This window comes from Bombus pascuorum, chromosome 14 (assembly GCF_905332965.1).
Source record: "Bombus pascuorum chromosome 14, iyBomPasc1.1, whole genome shotgun sequence".
In the NCBI taxonomy this organism is placed as follows: Eukaryota; Metazoa; Arthropoda; class Insecta; order Hymenoptera; family Apidae; genus Bombus; species Bombus pascuorum.
Window position 1 is genome coordinate 3,238,801 of NC_083501.1, and position 21,492 is coordinate 3,260,292.

At 36.8% G+C, this 21,492-nt stretch overlaps 1 protein-coding gene across 5 annotated transcripts in view; it reads right to left on the reverse strand.

Annotated features, from left to right (window-relative positions):
* Positions 1 to 17,715, reverse strand: part of LOC132914200 (pleckstrin homology domain-containing family G member 3) — an 89,553-nt gene extending 71,838 nt beyond the window's left edge. For all 5 annotated transcript variants that reach the window (XR_009659527.1, XM_060973089.1, XM_060973085.1 and 2 more), the window contains exon 1: positions 17,575 to 17,715. Coding sequence is in view for 4 of the 5 variants with exons in the window: in XM_060973089.1 (XP_060829072.1) it covers positions 17,575 to 17,656 (82 nt within the window). In the remaining variant the exon portion in view is untranslated. The remainder of the gene's footprint in view (positions 1 to 17,574) is intronic.
* Positions 17,716 to 21,492: the final 3,777 nt, after the last annotated feature.

Below are 21,492 nucleotides of genomic sequence, written 5' to 3' on the forward strand. Positions count from 1 at the left end.
ACGAGTGAATTTTACTTTTCCATTTGGCGACTAAAGGCGCGCGATTCGCGCTCCCTGAAACAATGCGCTAGACGTTCTACTTGCTAGACAGTGCTCTCCCTTGGGACACGCAGGGAACCAAGCGGACCGACATCGTGACACGCCACCGTCGTGAAAGTTTCCGATCTAAAATAAGATCTGTTAGAGTTCTTCGGTAAACGTAACCGACGGATGCTTCAACAGCTACGACTCGTGGCCGTACTACCAAAGAAATCTTCCTTCAACCTCCCCCCAGGTGCATCTTTCTGCGCGTTTTCCGTTGACACGAACGTGCTACCTGTCCAATTGCCCGGTTTCTCGGACGATGCCGCGTGGATCGGCATTCCGTACAACAGTTAGACCGAATCACGGTGCAACGAAGGGAGAGAAGATGGACAAGGTAAGGTAGAAGAAAAAGCGGGCCGGTGTCGTCTGTGGCGATCCCGCAGGGTCGGCCGACCCACGCTTCTTAAGTCCACAATTGACTGCGCGTGCATCCAATATGGCTGATAAAACCGGATCTCCGCGCGAGGGGTTAAGCTGACTGCTGCCATGTACGCGGCAAACTCGATGCCTAATGTCGTTACTCGTTACGATTCCCTTATATGTAACGCGCCAGGGATTGAGATAAAGCTTCGTTTACACTAAAGTGGTGGCCGAGCCACCGCGAGAAGACCCGTTTAACCGCGTTGCGTTTCTTCCGACGATCCGCTCGACGATGCCGTTAACGAGGGAAAAATCATCCAATGTGGTCGATCGCCACGTGCAATTAGGCTGATTCGCGAGGTTGCTCACCTTTCCGTTGATTGCTGTCTCGTGCGTATCTTGGTGCGCAGCTTTCCATTAATATCGAGGCTCGAATTTCGACATATCTCAAAGAGAACATCGGACTGGGGAAATTTGCCACGAAAAAGGTGAGAATTCGCTGGCTACGTTCGCACACCAGATTCGCAGCTTTGTAGCGCGTTAAACGGCGCGTCACGAGGATTCGCGACGAACATTAACAAACGCGCAGTTTTCCCCAGACTCAATATCAGGGGGTCCACGTGAGTAGAGGCCCAGTGAATCTTTGTTGGTATTTTCTCTGCTTCCTGGCTCGGTTCAAATGTCCCTAGTATTTCTTTCTTTTGTTTAACCACACACGGTGAGGTTCGAGGGAATAGCGCCGTTGCCAGCAACGATGTTCCCATTTTTTCGACATGCGTCGACCACGGATCATTCTCCCTATCGTTTCTCTTTCTCTATCGTCATTCTCCTAATCGTCAGCAGCAGTTTGGCAAAGAACAGAGTTCTCTGGCAGCGTTGAAAATCTCGTTGGAATTGGCGCGGTGAGAAATCCACTGTTTGACCAGGCCATCATTACGAATGGATTTCGCTAGACGGAAGACATTGGGTTGGCAACTAAGTGATTGCGGATTTTGTCATTAGGTGGTATTGACAAAACCCGCAACCACTTAGTTGCCAACCGAACATGTTTCGTATCGTTACGTTCGTTTACGACTGCAACGTACGTGTCGCTAACGACGATGTCAACAGTTTACCGACCGATAGCCGATTGATCGGTTTTTTCCACCGATGCTTATCGACCGGTAACCTATGAATCGGTTTTCTGTCGCCGAAAATCTTTATCATTAATTGGGCAGTAATTTGTTATTTAGTACCAAGGTACCCTGCTCGGTTGCGTCAGTTGCGTTGCTTTGTAAGCTCCCACAGTTTTATACCAATTTGAAAAACTTACCGTTCGCGATAAACGAAAAGAATGGTACTGGAGAGTCTAAACCGAAACAGAGCCGGCGCCAGGGAGAATCTGCGCCTGAGCTGCCGATCGGACGTGCGTGTGCTGTTTAGCCGCTAGCGGTCAGTAAAGTGTTAACGCCAGTAGTCATAGCGAGAATGCGTAGCGACAAAAACGGTTGGCTGCTGTTTCGTGGACAGGTGCATGTTACCGTACGACGATCGCTGCGTGGCAACGTACTTATCGTTGTCATCATCATCATCAACGTGGCCAATACGCGTCTATAAAGCGACAGCGGAATGGAGGAATTTTCGCGCGAAGACGATATCGCTGTGGCGTATGATTCAACACGTGGGCGAATGGGATTAAAAAAGCCGACAAGATACGTTTAGATAGGCGGTCGCGTGAACGCATTAAACTCGTAAACATCCTGCGAGCAAGCAACGTGCTCTCTCGCTGCTGTTTATTACAGACGAGGAAAAGGATGTGTCCTGATTCCGTTTAGATAGTAATTATCGTTAATTATCGTTTCTCGCGTTCTCTTTTTCGCAAAATCGTTCGCCCGTGACTATTTGGCAGACGAGGATGAAAAAGTAGATTATTCAGCACGAACACGTGTAATTAATTTAATCGTGATTGCAATTATTTATTTGACTCGGGTGAGAGAAGAGGAGGATTTGAGGCGAGTGGAGAAAAATAAGACAATTGAAAATGGAAAATGGAAAGACAGGAAGGTTTAATTTAAAATACACAGAAAAGAAGGAAACAGAGAAATTTGATGTAAATTGAAAGAATTGACAAATTGTATCCAAAATGAAAAGGATAGAAATAGCGAAGAATTAAAAAAATAGAAATTCTAAAGAATTAAATAAAATAGAAATTCTAAAGAATTTTATGTCTGTTTTATCATTTCATAGTTACCTCTAACTTTCTTAAAAGATTAGATCATTTGAAAATTATTTATAAATAAGGGGATGTTCAAATATATTACTTGCCTTTGCTTAGCTGTAATTACTCATCCTACAATTTAGATAACACTGGCCATTTATATAATTTTTCTGTTATAATATATATTACATATATACATAACCACTCTTTCTCTCTACTTTGTTACAAAGTATTCGTTTAAAATCGTTATCGTCGAGTATCGTGAAATAAGCACGGGTTTTTCATGCGCTAAATAAAGTTAATTTTGAAACAAACAGGATGCTAGGATATTCCGCGTGATATCCAATCGAGATTCCTATCGAATTCAATTAAAAACGCGGTGAGGGGTAGAAAACGATCAACTTCGTAATTATAGTGCAGAGAAATCACTTTACGCGGCAGTTGTTGATCGTTTAACACTGACTGCCACGCCAAAATCACATGTTTCGCTCAGAACGCCACGGGAGTATTTTTATTATTCAAAGTATATAATAGCAAAATAATAATAAATTGATGATGTAAGACAACATTCTTCCCCAATAGACTGTTCATCTTATTGGTGGTCATGGGTGACCACCGTGGCGTCTTGCTAACAGTTGATAGCGACATATTATAACAAGTCTTCGTTTATTTCAACAAATCATTCGTATTCGTTGTTTCGTCGTAAGCAAACCATGCAGAATATATTGTTGAAACGTGTAGAAGATATTAGTAAACGGCATTTGCTCATTCTATATATAATAATAAGAAATGTTCACACTTGTAACTTCAATTATATGATTATAAAGCAGCATTTACGATTATTTTCTAAGCTGTGGTTATAATAATATTCGTAGATTACCCCTCAAAGATATGGATGCAAACACAGTGCACCGTTAGATGTGAGATGGTTTAAGGTGTAAGAAATACTCTCGATGTTCAACAATATACTTTATGTAACAATCAACAATCAACAATCAACAATCAACAATCAACAATCAACAATCAACAATCAACAATCAACAATCAACAATCAACAATCAACAATCAACAATCAACAATCAACAATCAACAATCAACAATCAACAATCAACAATCAACAATCAACAATCAACAATCAACAATCAACAATCAACAATCAACAATCAACAATCAACAATCAACAATCAACAATCAACATTCAACAATCAACAATCAACAATCAACAATCAACAATCAATAATCAACGATCAACGATCAACAATCAACAATCAACAATCAACGGTTGTCGACTATGTTTGCTTCGCTGTTACACTGGACCCTTCGCATTTCGCTGTTCAAAAACCGAATGAATCTTTGGACAGATTCTTTTCTTTTATTGCTTCTCGATATCCCCACTATGCACGCGTTTGTTGGACGTTCGCGACCGTTGGCGTATAAGCATTTTTCCAAATATTCGGCGGGAGGACCGTAGGAATATCGATTGTACACATTAGGCATGTCGGCCTTACGCTTTGAAGGTACAGCGCTTCGTATCGTGAAGCCCTCGGAATGTTCCGTTCGTATGCCGCCACAGATATAAGATTTGTTCTCATTTTTTTTTTCTTTAATGTTCTAGTAAAAATGTTTAATTGTTCAATGGGGCACTTCTTATTTCAAAGTATCTTCTATTTATCGGTTATATTCAAAATGCCCTAACTATTTAATATTATAAATTTCCATACAATTTTTACAATTGTAAGAAGTTGAAGCGCTCCGGTCACCAATGATCACCATGACGTCACAGGAGAAACCATGGCCAGTGATATGTGACCAACGTGGCAGTCAAAGTGTTAACAGGGTTTAAGAGGGTTTTATCGATCGCGCGGTAACTTTGTTCTTCGAACTTGGTTGCTTGTATTGTTCCGCGCTCGCTCATAACTGTCGCCTGTGCATTATTTTATGTAACCAAGATTTCTATACTGAAATCCAATACGTTGATTATAATAAATAGACTGTGTGGAACTACTGGCGCTATAATGTGATCCAAAAACAGTTCTCCTTTTCTGTAGTTTAATCGAATGACGACTGTATTTGGTAAAAATTAGAATAATCTTTGGATCATTTAAAAACTTGTTTCTCTGCTTTGGAAGAAATTTATTCATAATACTTAGCAAGCTTCCATAAAATTCACAATTCACATTTTTCGCTATTTGATAATCATAGTTGGTATAATTCACATAAATCTGTAGCAATTTGTATCGTAGTTTAGAACTCGCGTTCCTTTTTTCTTATTACGTTCATTAACAGGGACAGTAATAATGAAAGCGAAGCAGAGTTTCAGAATAATTAAAAGGAAATTTCAATTGATAAATATCGTAATGCTCGTGGAATAAATATCGCTGCAACTAATCCAAGTAACAAAGTTGCAAGAGAGAACAGAATTTGAGGATTTATTTAAGAAAAATCCCAATTGCTAATCGTCACCTAATAACAAATATTTTAATAATTATCTCTTACGATAATTGTAACAAAATAAGGCTGCAATAATTATTTTAATAATAATTATAATACAAATGTTTCATAATTATTTAACAATCTATATCTCCCAATTTGGGTAATGAGATAGAAGAAAAGAGACAAAATTTTCGGAATTACTTTTGAGAAGATCACAGTTATCAAGTACTACGAGCATAGAATTACTAATTATCCAAATTATTATTATACCAACTAATCAAAATGCTTCAAGAATTCAATCCAATTTAAATGAAAAAAATACCTAATTAGATACTAAGTTGATTTAATCGAATTTCTAACATACAATTTATTAATAAATAGCAATAGTCAAATAAGTAACGACCAAACCAGTAAATCGCGAATTACTGGAAAAACGAAAATCTATGGATTACCCGCTTCGAAAATCGCCAATTAAATTACCAGTTAAACGTCTATCTGCCAAGAAACAATTACAACTCAATCGATGCCAATCTCAAACAGGTACATACCCACGCAACATTTCCACCAGTGAATTGGCTGATCGCAGTGAAAGTTTGCTATTCCAAGATTCGACGATTAATGGCGGGTTCGCCATTAAAGAAGAAAAGCAAAAAAAAAAAAAAAAACAGGAAAAAACTCGCGGGAACGAACGTTTGAAAATCCGTAAGGGCTATGGAAACCAGCCGCAGTTTTACAATTTTTTTCTTTCTACATTGTATAGTCCAATCGTCCAATATTCGACTATCCAACTGTCGCCCAGTACAGACCAAATATTTTCTATCTGTAAGTTCGATTTGTTGGCAATTAAAGTGAAATTGGATTAGACGATCGTCTGATCTTTCTGCTATCTTTTCCCGCGGTAGAATGCCTGAGATTCGGAAACAGGAAAAGAATGCGACTTCAAAGCTGCCACTGTAAAATAAAATGATCCAGAGGCAGGCCGCTCTGAGGTTCCCGATGTTCCAAAAACGACGAACGTGAAGGCTGGGCGCACGATCGAGACGTACAGACCGAGAGAATATCAACTACTTTACCGCTGAAATAACAGGAATAGAAATACAATTTGAAAACGTGAATTCCAGGGTCCAAATACTGAAGTAACTTCTCTTTTAACGTTATCGATCATTTAAACCGGAAAATCTACTAATCGGATAATCAGTCGGTATCGGACAATTTTCCCTTTCCATTGGAAACTATAACGTTCTTATAGATTCTTATTATCAAATTTCAGAAAATGAAAATTCATCTTGGTTGATTCTAATTTTTACCGACTGTAGCACGAGATATGAGAAAAATACTCGCAGCGGTCGGTACTGCACGACTTTCCCTGCGCGAAGCCGCTTACTAAAATTTCTCGCTGGTCGACCCGCCTGTGGCCGCCCTAAGACAGTCGACCCGTTCTCAAGATCCATATGCAATCCCAGGCCTGGCGATACGTGAGACAGCGTCGAGGGCAACGCCGTTCTCCTTTAGAGTTTCTGCACGTGCAACCACGGAGACCTGGTGTCGGGAAATCAAGTTCAATGGCGTCTCGGACGCGCACCGATCCCCAGCCGCATACGAGCACGTTTTCGTGAACGCAGCGACGCATCTATTCCGAGGGACTCAAAGTTCAACAGGACTCGGTCCGTTTCTTACTGTTTGGTCGAGTAGCGTATCGAAAATTAAACGCAACCGAGAATATGATATAGTATAGTATAAATAGCAGTATAGATAGAGAGATGTTTATTTTATATATTTTATTTGCAAGTTCGATGTAAGATGGTAATTGTACTATGAAAAGTTTTATCTTTTTGTTGTTTCGTAATATGAAATTCAGAGCCACGTTTCTTGTACATTGAGACACTGCGAATGTAAACTTCGTAGCTGCTATTTCGAAATATGTACGTTCGATTGAACGTTATTACGAATAACGCTACGATAGCGAAGGTGGTAGAGTGGCAGGTTCACTGGAATTACTCTGTCACGAGTTCGAATCCCTCATCATCAAAGAGTTTTCTGTACTTTGAAACGCTACGTGATTTATAAGAAAAAAACTAGGCTTTAGATTCTTAGAATCCTTTTCAAATGCGATAGCATTGGAGAAAATGAGTTTTCACTTTCTCCCTGTTTCATCTTACGTCCACAGCTTGAAGCACACTTTCCATGGAAACTGACACTTGGTATCTTATAAAGTATACAATTATCGAATTTGTAATAATATCGCAGAAATGACACTGTTCCCACTTGTATTTGGAGGTTAGTTTGATCCAATCTCTTGTATCTGTAATAACGCACACTCTTAAAGCAAATTATCCTCAAGTTTCTTACTATTTAATGGTTTTAGGATATATTTCATAAAAAGTAGCCTAAGTTCAAGGACCAACTGTTGAATGCAGAAGCAGTATCGCGGAAAATAGTTATTTCCGCTTTATAACCGTCCTTTATTTTAAGGTTAGTTCGAGCAATGGAAACTGGTTTTATATTTATGACTAGGCGCAATGAAAACTGGTCTTGTATATCTGTAGCTAAGCATAATGAAAACTGGTCTTGTATTTAAGGATCAATAATTGATTATTGTCGTGTCGATCGTTACTGTTCAATAACGATGTTTGATCGATTTGAAACGTTGATTGATTGTTTACTAAAGCGATATTCTAAATTCGTGCAGCGAGTGTCAGGCGAGACACCCTGTATATAGAAGCATCCCTAAGAAACGTAATACAGGTGTCTCATTAAGGGTTCGAATAACCCTTTGCTGATAGAGGGTAAACCTCGCGTCTCCTTCCATGGAATATTCATATGTAAGGCTTCCGAACTTTAACACGTGCTTGTGTTGTAGTACGCCGCGCGTAACGAGATCCAATTATCAGCATACCGAACTTAATTCTCAATTCCCTAACAAGACGCGGTGAAAAACCTCATCGCTGATCGTACATCGCAGAAAGAAAATTACTATAGAAATTGGAAAATCGAAGAGAGGAGGAATGTTACTACAAAAAGTTACAGAATCGAACAGGGGAATGTTGTTACAAAAGTAACTAAATTGGAGAGAAGGATATTATTACAAAAATGACTAAATTGGAGAGAAGCATGTTACTACAAAGATTACTAAATTGTAGACCATTAGGAAAAATTGAAAATATAGAGGCAACGAACATCGTGTTGTCCACGTTCAAGACGATGAAGTTACTAGAAAATTTTTCTATACGTGTTACGATCGAGCGTCAGATAGACTTATGTAAATTTATATTTTTATGAGCCCAATTAAAGGAATGAAACTAACAAAGTATTTGTCTCAGACGCTATTATAGAAATTATTAAAAAGTATAACAATTATGATAAATATGATACTATTACGAACACCATAGATAGTACGATACCTTAGATATTATATATATTGCCAAATATTATGTGCGTTTGTACAATTTTAAATTCCCTATGTAAGTGCATAACCATTCTACCAACCATCATAAATATCCCCGGTCTAGTCACAAATCTGAAAAATCTATCAAGCGACCAACTCGATGTCGATCAATCAAGAAAAATTCCCTATGCCGAAACTGTCGCAGTAACATTCGTTTTATGTAGATATCCGTCAAGAGACGGACAAACGAGACTATCACGTCAGCTTCCTTCCACCATAACCTTATTGCCACACAAATACCCATCGTCCTCCGCTCTATGTGTCGCCCACTTGTTCCCACATCGCGTGATACAGGTTGTCTGTTCCGTGTGAGCTCTATCCAGCAGATCTCTCTGTTTAAGATCTCTCTCTTTTTCAAGAGAATCCTATAACCAATTTTCATAACTATAAAATTATGAAAATGCACTATACGTACTGCAGCAAGGATTTCGAAATTTTGTTAGCCCCGTAATAAGCAGATCGTGGATTTTTATGCGTTCATGGAAAATCTACAGCGTTTAATTTAAAATTAATATTCCGAAATGTGGAAAGTATGAATATTAGAAATAATAGAAAATAATATTCACGAAAATACATAATTTTCAGTAGATCTCTATTGAGTCTACTTCATGAAAATATAAATTTGTCTAAGAATCCATAATCTAGTTGCGAGACTCGAAGATCTAAGAAACGATCGTTATTGATTTCTCGTTTCAACTTTATTCTAAAAAAGTTCTCCGGTTGTATAAGCCCGTTGTTGAATGGAAACAGAGATGAGATTAAAACATAGGGAATTTAGATTAAGAGCAGCGCAGCAGGGCTAACCGAATTTATCCAACGGAACTGTACACACGGTGCTATACAAACTATGACAAGAAATAGGTACACTTAACCCGCGCGTGTGACAAGATCTATGAAAGAGCTCTTTTTAAGCACGATGCAGTAAAGGCGTAATTCCTAAGCTGCGTATCCAGGTGACTCATTTTACAATTATGGATGAATCCTATGTACGTAAAAGCGAGATTAAATTCGAAATTTTACGCGGAGATAATAGAGCAGAGAGATAGAAATTTTTAAGATACAGAGATAGTATGACTGTAACGGTTGAAAATATGCCGCAAAGTTATATGTTTAGTTTCGTCCGTGAAATATTGTGGGTCACCAAAATTGAATGTACTGTAGCAATGTAAAAGTGATAAAATATTGTGGAGAATTTTTCTAACGTTAATCGTAACGCAATAACGTAGAATCAACAAAATTGAACTCGCTATTGTCGATATATAATTAACAAAATCACCACTGAATAGACTGTAATTCATAAAAAATCAATAAGATGTATAAAAGCAACAAGATATAGTTCTAAAAATATACTAACGTTAACGATGAAAATTGAACTCGCTGTAGTCAACAGACGATTAATAATATCACCATTAGCATGTATCGGCTTATACAAAATTAATAAAATTAATGAAAGTAATAAGATGTTACTCTAAATTGTTTTAACGTTAAAGATCATCCAAAAGCGGAACCATCAAGATTCAGCTCGCTATAATCGACGAACGATTAGGAAAATCACCGCTGAATACACTGTAGTTGATAAAAAAAATTAATACAATCGATAAAAGCAACTAAACATTCCCCAAAATTATTGCAACGTTAACCATAACCTAAAGATGGACCATCAAAATTGAGCCCGCTATAGTCGACGTACGATTAACGAAATCACTAAATTCAACAATAACAGAATCTTAGTTAAAATTTGTCCAGCATAAAAGATACGCAATCGACACGTTATCTGAAATACAATGTGAATCAGCCTGTATACAATAAAGGAAGGATAAATCGTATTGCTTAAGCCGCAGTTACAAATGAGCCCGCAATAAGCATTAGAGATAATATTCCCTCTTATCTTCATCTGCTTCGAAACGCAGGATTAATGGATGCGATGTGAATCAGCCTGTAGATGCACCTATGAGTCTATATATTCGCGGCGCAGGCACTTGGCGTTACAAATGCAGCCGGAGGAGCATGACACGCCTACGCTTTACTAAGCCCACACGAGGACAGGGCCGTAGGTATTGTGACCCAGGTGTCACATGGTGGAATGTTATTTGTCAACGGGACGATCCACCAGGAATGTTAACGGATCGAGAAAATGGCTGTTTTCATACTGGATCATGAACTGTATTAAAAGGACAGTTTTATTTACTATTATTATTATTATGAACACGTATGCGATTAGTACAACGCAAAATACGTACCCGTGGCATTCGGACGTAAGAAAATGAAGGAAAGAATAACCCTGAGTTCGCCAATTCCGTAAAACGCTAACAAAACCATGTCAAAAGTAACGGTGAAGAAGAAAAGAAGTACAAAAGAACACGATACACGAGTTTCGTGATTTAATAGCAAAATTGGAACGAGGTAGTAGTAGTAGCGATATTTGTAGTACGTACACGATGTAGTCAAATTTCCAAGAAACGTATGTACATATATAAGAGGTTAGGAGACATTCGTTGTAAACATTGCCTTGATGAAAAATTAATATACCGCGTGAACAGTGTTGTTAAATGTATATTTATGTATTAAGAAAATGAAAAGTAGGTAAAACATAGTAGAAACTGCAGATTACGTGAAAATACCTGGCTCGAACAGAAGATAGAGAAGAGAAATCGAAATAAAGGAAGCAGATTTACTGAAAACGCGAAACTTACAGAAAAGTAAAACATTTATACGTAGGATGAAAAATCAACTATTCTACCTTTAAAAAAAAATAAAAAAAAAAGAAAAGAAGTAGGACAAATTTACTCTATCCGTTAATATAACAGAAACAGGTAAAAGAAATATTATGGAAACCGCTTTAACGATGCCAAGCGACGATGGTTCGTTTATTCGGTCGAATTTTAAGCAGTTCCGGGGCTAGTCCGGTCCTATAAAAATCCAGACGGAACCAGAGAGTCGGTTGCTCGATTTTTGGGCGTGCACGAGGACGGGAATACACGTGACACACACGCACACATTTTGTGTGCGAGCGCGGATACAGACGCCTGTATACACTGCCGCTCAAAAATATATACAGCCACTTACTTACTTTTATCCAAATATAAAGGTATATAATTACGATAGTTATATAATATAAGGCAATATAGTTGGAAAATTACAGGCAGGAAGACTCGGCACGGTTTTATCCTTTATTAAGGCTATCGTAGAATATTACGACGTGATAAAATTTGTTTTTGAAAGTTAATATGCAATAAAATGCTCGAGACATTTATAAGCGTCAAACACTACGGAGCTGCTCTTTTTGCTTTAAGGAGCTCATTATACCCGGCTCGCCTGATTGTCAAGCTTCAGATAAGATAAGGAAGGATATTCCAAATTGACTGAGAAACTATAGTGATCGATAATAGCAACGATATTTAAAACCGTTTCATACGTCGACAGAACATGTATTTAATGCAAATGAGCAATTTAGAAAAGAAATTAGATAAATGAACCCCCCCAAAAAAAAGAAAAAATTTCATATGACGTACAAAGTACCTAATTCCACGAGAAGATACTAATTAGTACACGTCACAAGTAAATATATATCGCATTTGATCAGTGAACTCCTAATTCTTCTTTAACTACTTTTTTAAATAACTCCCCATTGTTTCAAATGTTTCACTTTCAAATTTTACAAATATTTCAAATTTTTGCGACAATTATATCGAATATATAATATCGTTCATCTGGAAAAGCAAAAAGTGAAAAGAAATACAGGTTTGAACCGGCAATTTAAAACAATCGAGCGTGACTCGACGTAGTGCTTTTCAAAGGGTTCATTCATACGCGCTTAGTAAGAAAATTCAAAGTTCCACTATGTTGTTAATAAAAATCTATATTCGCGAACAGACGCATTTGAATAATTTGGATTTAGAAGAAATTCGCAAGCGCGAAACTGCACATAATCCGCGCAATACGAGAGGGTACACAGAATATCCAAATTACAGTGCTTTCTCTGCGATACTTGCCAGATAATACAACTTCCTACACACCTTCTACTTTTTCTCGTTATATCCCGAAAAGTACGAATTTGAAGAAAAATCCGCAGTCTACTTATGAGCGTCAGTGTACACGTAAGCGAATCGAGGAAAGCGACGACGCTCTCTAAGCTACATCCGGCAGAGCGGCAGTTTTTTGTGCACCGCGTCGCATCCTTAAGTTCGCCACACTTGTTTCGCTAGTAGCAGCGTCCTCTTCGCGACTATGGTGCGCTAGCGTGGAAGCGCGCGCGCGCAGGTCAGCGCAACAACGAGGCGCGCTTCATGGTAGCGTGCAACTGAAAATCAGAAATTTCCGCGCGCTGATAGATCACAGAGTCCACGAGCTACTCTCATCTCGTCCCGCCCCTCTGCCGGCGATCGTGAGCTCGTCTACGATTTACGGAATAGTCGAAAGCAGCAGCAGATATTGTCAACGTTTCAAGGTTCTCAGCGCCACTGCGGCTTGTCGATAAATATTAACGAATAAATAATATGAACACATCGACGAACCGCATTTTTCTCGTAATTTAACGTTAATGGTTTAACGTTCGTTGACGATACGTTCGGTTTCGAGTTAACGTTCGCTGGAACAGAAAACTCGTGCAACTGTTATCTCAGCATTGTCAATGAAGGAACCAAGGGAAGGAAGAGTAAAGTAGAGGCAGTGGCTTTTAAGAATATATACATTTTCGCCTACGAGTTCGTCGAACGAAATTCGAATATTCGCTGGGACAGATTTTCCCTTTGCACGTGAACGCAGCATGAACGTTGAAGATCTGGAAATACTGGCAACGTACAGTGAACGTCTGAGGATCCTCTTAGATTTTAAACTCTCAGTATGGCTATTAAGACGGCGTACAATTAGGGAGAGGAAATAAGCGAATTGATAATAGGAATAGGAATAAAATTTTGTGAAATTCAGTTTGTCTATGCAAAATCGTAAATGTTAATTGCAACTGAACTCATTTATTTGATTTAATTCAATGTTGTTAGCCCAACAAAGTCTAAGGAGATCTGTCTATACTTTTCTTGTGTATTCTTTGCCTCGAAGACTTTTGTTACTTTTGCGGAAACTCGAATATTAAATAAAATGAAACGTTAGTTGAGGAGTGTGGAAGAAAATGAAGGAGCAAAGCGATATTTATTGTCGGTTTTTACAAGTAGAAAGTAAGCAAAGTTGATTATCGCTCTGTTTCTTTTAGGGAAATCCTTAATTGGTATCGATATACCTTTTTCCCAATAGTTTCTCTCTTATCCGGCTAGCGATGTAACTCGCGCAATAACATACACGCTGTTGGCACGCGATTTTATCAACGCAGTAAAAAACAGGCGAAACGAAGAAGAAGGAACTACAGGTTATGCTAAGATACAGAAGCAGAATCAAAAGAAAGTTAGATTTACAAAAATCTAATTTCAATCTAAATTTCCATTTATGGGATATTGTGTTTCCGAATACGATAATAAAAAGTACATAATATCGTTTACCATCTTCCTTCCAATGTCTCGCACCAACTACTATTTCTTAGTGTTCCCTGATTATTTTAACGATATATGTATAATTTTCTAAATTAGAGTTTATAATCCTGTGAAGATTACAAAAGGATCGATTGTGAGAATTTCCTGGTCTAATTGACTACATTGCTGTAGAATTAGTTGAACCTGTAGCCTCAACATCGTCACGTCGATCGACTATGCAAAATAAAATCATAAATTTTAGGTAATTTTAAACCGTGATTTTTCATATTTGTTATTCCTAGTGTTTCGGAAGCTTACATGAAAATAAGCTGTGAATCATTTTCTATTTTAAAAACTTTCTATTTCGATGGTTCCTTCGATCCAACCGAGAAAAAAATTACAACAGAAACTTGTTTTCTTTGCGATACGATATCGATGACCATTGTAATATTTCTTAGGAAATTTCAGAATGCAAACTAAAATATGTCATAATGTGTGCGATGAGAAATATGTGCCTTGATGTCTCTGGGTTTTCAATTCAAAGGTATTGCTTCTTTTATTTTTAACTTACGGAAAGCATAATTTCATTAAAAATTGGTTTAACTCAATCAGCATTAAAAATGATATCTTCTCGCTGGTCTAGTTTTCTTGTGCAATAAAGTGGATGATATTGTAATTTTTATCTTGTTCCTGTTAATGAGAACGCCGTCATCTTGAGAGCAAACACGCGGTTGAGAACCATTGATAATTTTATCGAACCAATACTTGCCAATATACTCGTTCCGATTGATAGTATCGATATTCGCAATAGCTGTTATCAATCCCGCGTACACTTCTCTGATTTTACAGTTCCAGGAATACAATTCTCTATTTACATTTTCCTCCGCGAATTTTTATACAAATTTACAAAGACCGTAGTCAAGGATGAATTGCACTTTTCAACTGGTGCGAGAAAAAATGAAATATTAAATTTGATACACGTTGGGAAAAACGTAGTTTGTACTAATTGTATACTAATCGCGCGAATTAGTTCATCCATAGGTATCGCTAATTTGAAGTATTATGCTGACACAGAAAATAGAGAAGCAAATTCCAATCTGTCCACAGTCTTGAAAACTGCAACGAAAGAGTTCGAAATTCCGAGAAGTAAGCAATTTTTGTCTCGCCAACAACGTATACTAAGATGAAAAATAATTTGAGAAGCATATAATTAAATACGCGTGTATGCTACGATTCCAACAAATGATAACGTAGAGTACTTGTGTATCTACCATATCGTTACTTTCTCTTGAAAAATAATTTCATATCTGATATTATCTGTTACTTTATTGCTCTTAAACCTCAGTTACAAAGATAATCTTTTTAGTTATCCTATTCGAGATTTTTATGCTGTAATCATTGGCTGATGAAAGTCTTTGAGGCTGGGGACTATCGACTTAGCAAAGGAGAAAATAATCTTAAACTAGAAAAATGGAGGAGGGAGAAGGACTTAAAATGAAATAAATCTGCATAAGTAAAATAAAGAGCCTGCTATAATCCCTGTCTGACAATAATAAAAATATTCTAACCTAACCTCTATATTGTCGAACTGATTGACTACCCAAATCCATTTGGTTCAAATAAAAGCATAGATTCAATTTCGATTGCTGTTTCTCATATTTAATATTCCTAAAAAAAATATTCCAAACTCAACATTACAAAGTTGATTTAGTAATTAAAATCATAAAGTTCTACCAACTAGTATTTGATATGTCAACAGGTTAGTTTGATATATCAATAGGTTAGTTTGATATATGGACATAAGTTAGTTTGATATATCAACGTAGGTTACTCTCTTTCTTATATCAATAAATCGCGTCAAATTTACTTTAAACTGGTCTAGGTTAGGTCGGAAGTTAGTTAAAAATTATTATTATCTCCATTTTTATATCCTCAGTTTTTGGCTTGTTGTTCAGTTTTATGTTGATATATCAAATAAGTATCGTCTCACCTATGATTCCTCATATTTTAACGTTCTTAAATTCGATTCGTCGAACATAACGATTTAAACCATCATTTCTTTTTTTCTGTTTTCAACAGTTCGTCTGGTATCGCGTTACCCTCGTCCAGACAACCAACGAGGCGAATTATCCACTCGAAAGAGGACGCGCGATTGCATTAGAGACAATAAACACGCGACGATCGTTTACAAGCGGTCATGATTGGCGGTTTCTTTTCGCTACCGTTCGTGAATTATTACTGACATGAAACGCAATATCGTTTCGCGCCTTACTTTATACCAAATTTAACCTAAACCCTCTGTTATCCAGTGTAGGACAAATAATTTTATTTAAATTTCAGTCTTTCGTAAACAAATATTTCAAATATTTCACGTGGAAACCTATCAGGTATTGTAGTAGAAATATTAATAAGTAGCTATGAATTTTCTTGGACTTTTTGAAAGCCTGAGATAGGTTAGAAAAACGATCTGGATCCTAAACGTTCCATGTTGCACATGGTGTTAGCAAAAAGAAAAGCACGCAGAGGGTTAAAATGCTATTTTCCTCTTAGTAAAGCCCACGCTTTACTTGCATTGTTTATCGTTTCGTAACAACGTCCACGTACAAGCAAACAATAACCACGCACATGCCAGCGATAAAGAACCGGCGCGCAGCTAACGTCAAACTTCAAACTACATTGTAGAAACCTGAAAACTGTTACTCATCGACAAACTTAAGGAACGATATCGAAGCCATAGAATTAAAAGAATACGATCATCCATATTCTCTATTGTTTTATGTCAACTTAAAAAATATATATCTCTACAATCTAAAAGTACATATATTGACGTCATTATCGTCAGATATCAGACATCATCACATATCAAACACAGACGAGACACGGTACGCACGCGTATACACAGATTATGTATCTATATATACATTTGTATAATATATATAGCTTTGAAAACATGTGCGCTGGTGATTATGAATGTAGGTCTAGTTTGTATATTGTTGGAAATGTTTAACTTTCGCGCTTAAATATAAAATGTAACTTTTTGTTATGGAACAAAATATTTTATAAAATACTGGTCTTTGTATTATGAATCTTTTCCATAATGGTAAATTTTGTAAGTAACTTGTAAGAAATCTCAAATATATCAGACTATTTTCAAAATCAATGTATCTTATACTTGACTTATAGAAACAGAATCAAAAGAATTTCATTTACGAAAATGAATTAGGAAGAACCATGTTTATTATTCATTTTATAATTGCAATTGAATGCAACAAATCTTCGTGAATCATTTTAATATTCTTCTTTCTTTGAACTATTACCTGATAACACATACCAGAATAATAATTACTTCCTATTTAACAAATCATAAATTTACCAGGGAATACATAACCTGGATCCCTATCAAAATTAGCATAAACTGGAATCGAAATATGAACATATATGCGCTATATCTATTCTACAAAAATACTGTCCTATTACTATAGGGCCACATGAAACAATCTAAGAGATAAATTCAATTCTTTCAAACCTCTAAGACAAGTTTCATGATCACCAGAGAACATACGAAGGAATAGACACATCAAAGGAAACGAACTCACCGAAAAAGTCCTCCCAGCTAACGGATCCATCCGAATCCACGGCGTTGGCAGCCGTGGTCTCCGCGTCCGCCTCGCTGTCCATCTCGTCGCATCAAATCCTACGATTTTTCCCGCAAACAGTCACACAACCGACGATTCTTTCTCGTTGTCACTGGTCCATAAAATTTTGCACAACCACAGAATGGTCCTTACTGCCGTCACCGACGTTGCTCTTAATATCGAATCGTCTAACACACGTCACATATCTCATGTGCGCGCCACCGATTTATTTGGCGCGTTGGAAATTCATCAAAAGGGCAATGCAACGGCGAGAAAGGGCAAGTACATGGATCGATTATTTGAGACGAGTTAATTGAAATGACGGAAAGAAGAAGTAAAACGACATCCCTTTAGCACGCGGTCGCGAGACGGACTGAGAGAGCGGCAGCCTTCGACCCGAGCCGACCGACCGTGCCGGCAAGTCAACGAATCGGCAAACAGCCGCCACCAACCCATACACTAAACCGTTCGTTCGCTCTCTGCTCAAGCGTTCCTCCGCTCTGCTCGCCGGCGAGTCGCTCAATGCAACGACTGTCCTCTTGGCGGAGGCGAGCGCCGTTCATGTATACGCTAGTGCCGAGTTTACTGGCCACGATTTCGTCTCCATTCCTGGCCGCTGTTATCCCCGCTGGATGCTGAAAATGAATTCATAGAATTAGCTTCTGGTATTGGATATAATATAATATAATATTTTGTATTTTGTAATTATATGAATTTTGTGCAATTTTCCACCTTCAGATCTCCCATAAATACATAAGGATCTACAGCCTAGCTACAAGAATCTTTTTTCCTTTTTTAGTAAAGTTTTATAGAAAATTTGTTAATTTTCTTGGAAACCGAGAAAGGTACAGGATTGCTTTAATTTTTTATAATGTACTCCCACTTTAATATTTGTGTAGTATACGTCCTAATAAATAACTGTTTTTTGCTTCAATAGACCAGTAATGCGTGATAAATATCCATATCTGACTTGCATTCATTGAAGAAGAGAAATAATAGATACTTGAGATTTCTAAGAAATACACATACCTCCCTCGATTACTGGCCAGATAAAGTGATAACTCGTGGTCAGTTAACGAGGCACTGCTGCAAATCGCCGTACGTCGGCCGGTCATTGAATTAGGAGCATCGAATATGTATTTTTAACCCTTCACGCTGCGCCGCCGTCCGCCTGCCTTGGCATCGCTGGTGCTGCTTCTTGTTGCGCCTTTTTCCGGCGTTCCCGCGCCGTTTGTATGTGACTTTTAGGATGGTACGTAACTGGAAATATTGGGAAACAGTTTTATGTTTATTTGGAATTGTGCGGTTCGAACGGGAAGAAAACCTTCAACGATGACTCAATTGAGCTATCGTTGAAGACGAATTGGCCAACTCTATTTTCTTAACCTCTTAATTTCTGGATTTTGGTCCCTAGGGGCTTCTTATGTTTACATAGTGTGAATCATCTGATTATTCTACTTGATAAAAAACTGCGAACTCCTAGAAGTGAATCTTATAATCTAGAAATAACAAATGTTATTACCAGACTTGTTACCATTAAGCATCAGAATTTATTAATACTAATAACGTGTAATTCGACTTGTAGAATTATTATTAATTATAAAACTAATAAAACTAGTTTAAGTTAGATCGTATAAAATTTTATATTTAATTTTTCAATAACTGAACAATTAAATTCAATGAAGTTTGACTTCCCTGTAACTGAATTACTTTTATAATAATTATGATTTTTATCCAAATATCATTTTTGTTATCCGTTCTAAATTCAAATCTATATACTATTCTAAATTAACTAAACATTTGAATATTTATTCGTTATGTTTTATGAATTTTTGTCATAACCTATATCGAGTTAGAATATCTTTTATCGCAGTGTTGAAAATGGAAGAAAAACCGCCAAATCCTATGAACAACACGGCGTCACAATATGGCGGCCTAATCGCTTAAATTTTGGTTACTAATGATTTTTTTGAATAATTTATTAAAACAAACAAAATTATAGAGATAATCTAACGTCTAAATGTTTAATCGTTGCATAATGTAGCTATGTGATTAGTATTTTGAAGAGTTTCATTGGTAATAAATATTTTTCATCTAAAATCCTTATGGAATCATCGAAGACTTTTCTCGATTATATAAAATGAATTAATTTATAAGGATGGAAGCTATAAAACATACTGCGAACATACATATAGTATATATATATAATTGCTTAAGAAGTGTTACCTGTAATCTGCATTATTTTCGGTTAAATAAATAGTTGCGCTGGATCGCGAATAAACTCGACCGCGGTATGAAACATTCGAATAACAGACGTATATGGACTAACAATATATAGACATTCCCCCCACTTACCTTAAATTCTATTCCCCTACTCTCTGTTTTCGCCAAATACACATGCGCACGTGGAATAATTATAAAATGTTAACGCGACGCTCGTAATTTAAAAATATTATAAATTTGTGTCCACATATAATTCAATATTTCATGATATTGACCAAATACTTTCTTTATTAACGAATTAGAACATCAATTAATGTATTGGGTACTGTTTTTGGGATATAAAAGTTCCATCGTATGTTATAATTAGACTGCGGATTTTTATGCAAATTTCTATTTTTATGAATACATGTACAGAAGTAAAATTTAAATAGAGATTTGTTTAACCTATTAAAAATTATGCCGAGTGTTCTACGTTGAAGATTTTACATATTTTTGCATATTACATTCGTTCTATGCATTTTTGCACCTTTAAATTTCCCATGAATGCATAAAATTCTGCAGTATAGTATTATTATACGAATGTATGTGAATGGTAACCTTTTTAGTATTTTCGTTTTAATATGTTGCGTGATTACATGTATATATACATATGCATGCACGTATTTACTTTTGGACAAGTGCACCTTCGTTACCGATAGTACAGAAATCCTTTTACCATAAGGGACTTTACAAAAACTTCCGCGAGACAACATGTGGCGCAACGATCTCAAGCACCGAATTAAATCGCTTCTTTTTAAATATAAGAACATATCTTCCCCTTTCTCGTGTGAAATTTGATTTATAGCTAGAGGAACATAATTTCCTCTATTTAATTTTTTAAATAAAATAAATTTTATATAAAGCGTAAGCTATTTACTTCCAAGTAAAGCAGTCGTTCTCAAATTAAACAATCGTCGGAATTCTCGAATAAAAAATTCGAAATATGTAGTCAATAATTAATCTTGAACTTCCAAAAAAACTTCGAAGGATATTGACTTTCAATTCCCAAGGGTAGTTTTCGAATACAAACATTATCGATCTCGAATTTTTTAACTCAGGTCACAAATTTTAACCTTCCAAGATCAAAGGTTCGTGTTTTTTATATTCCAAGGTTAGAACACGACAACCTCGAAGTTTCAAAGTCAACATGAAAACTCCAAGTTATCTAAATGCAGCGAGAAGACAAGAAGCTAATTTAAAGTCTTTAACAATTGATTAACACTATGTCTAAAATTAAAATACTTGAATTCCTCTAACATTATCGATATCATAGTATTAAAGATCCAAGTGTAAAAACTTTTTATGACTCAGAATCGACGCGATAATCGCCCATAGATCTTCAAGTGTCATATCCATGGCTTTATTAAGAAAAGATATCGTAAACTTTTTACAAGTTTTAAACTGCAAATTAAAGAAAGAACTTTTTTAATACTCATGAAGATTTTTTAATGGATTTGAAGTTCAAGGTCACGACAGCTAAGGACGTTAGCACGAAGATTGTATTCTAATGAAAGCGTGCTGCCATGCCACAGGGGCGAAAGACCCTCGATATCGATTTTCAAGGACACTTGCCCAGTATATCCATGAAATTACTATCCGTGCATGTATATTGGTCAA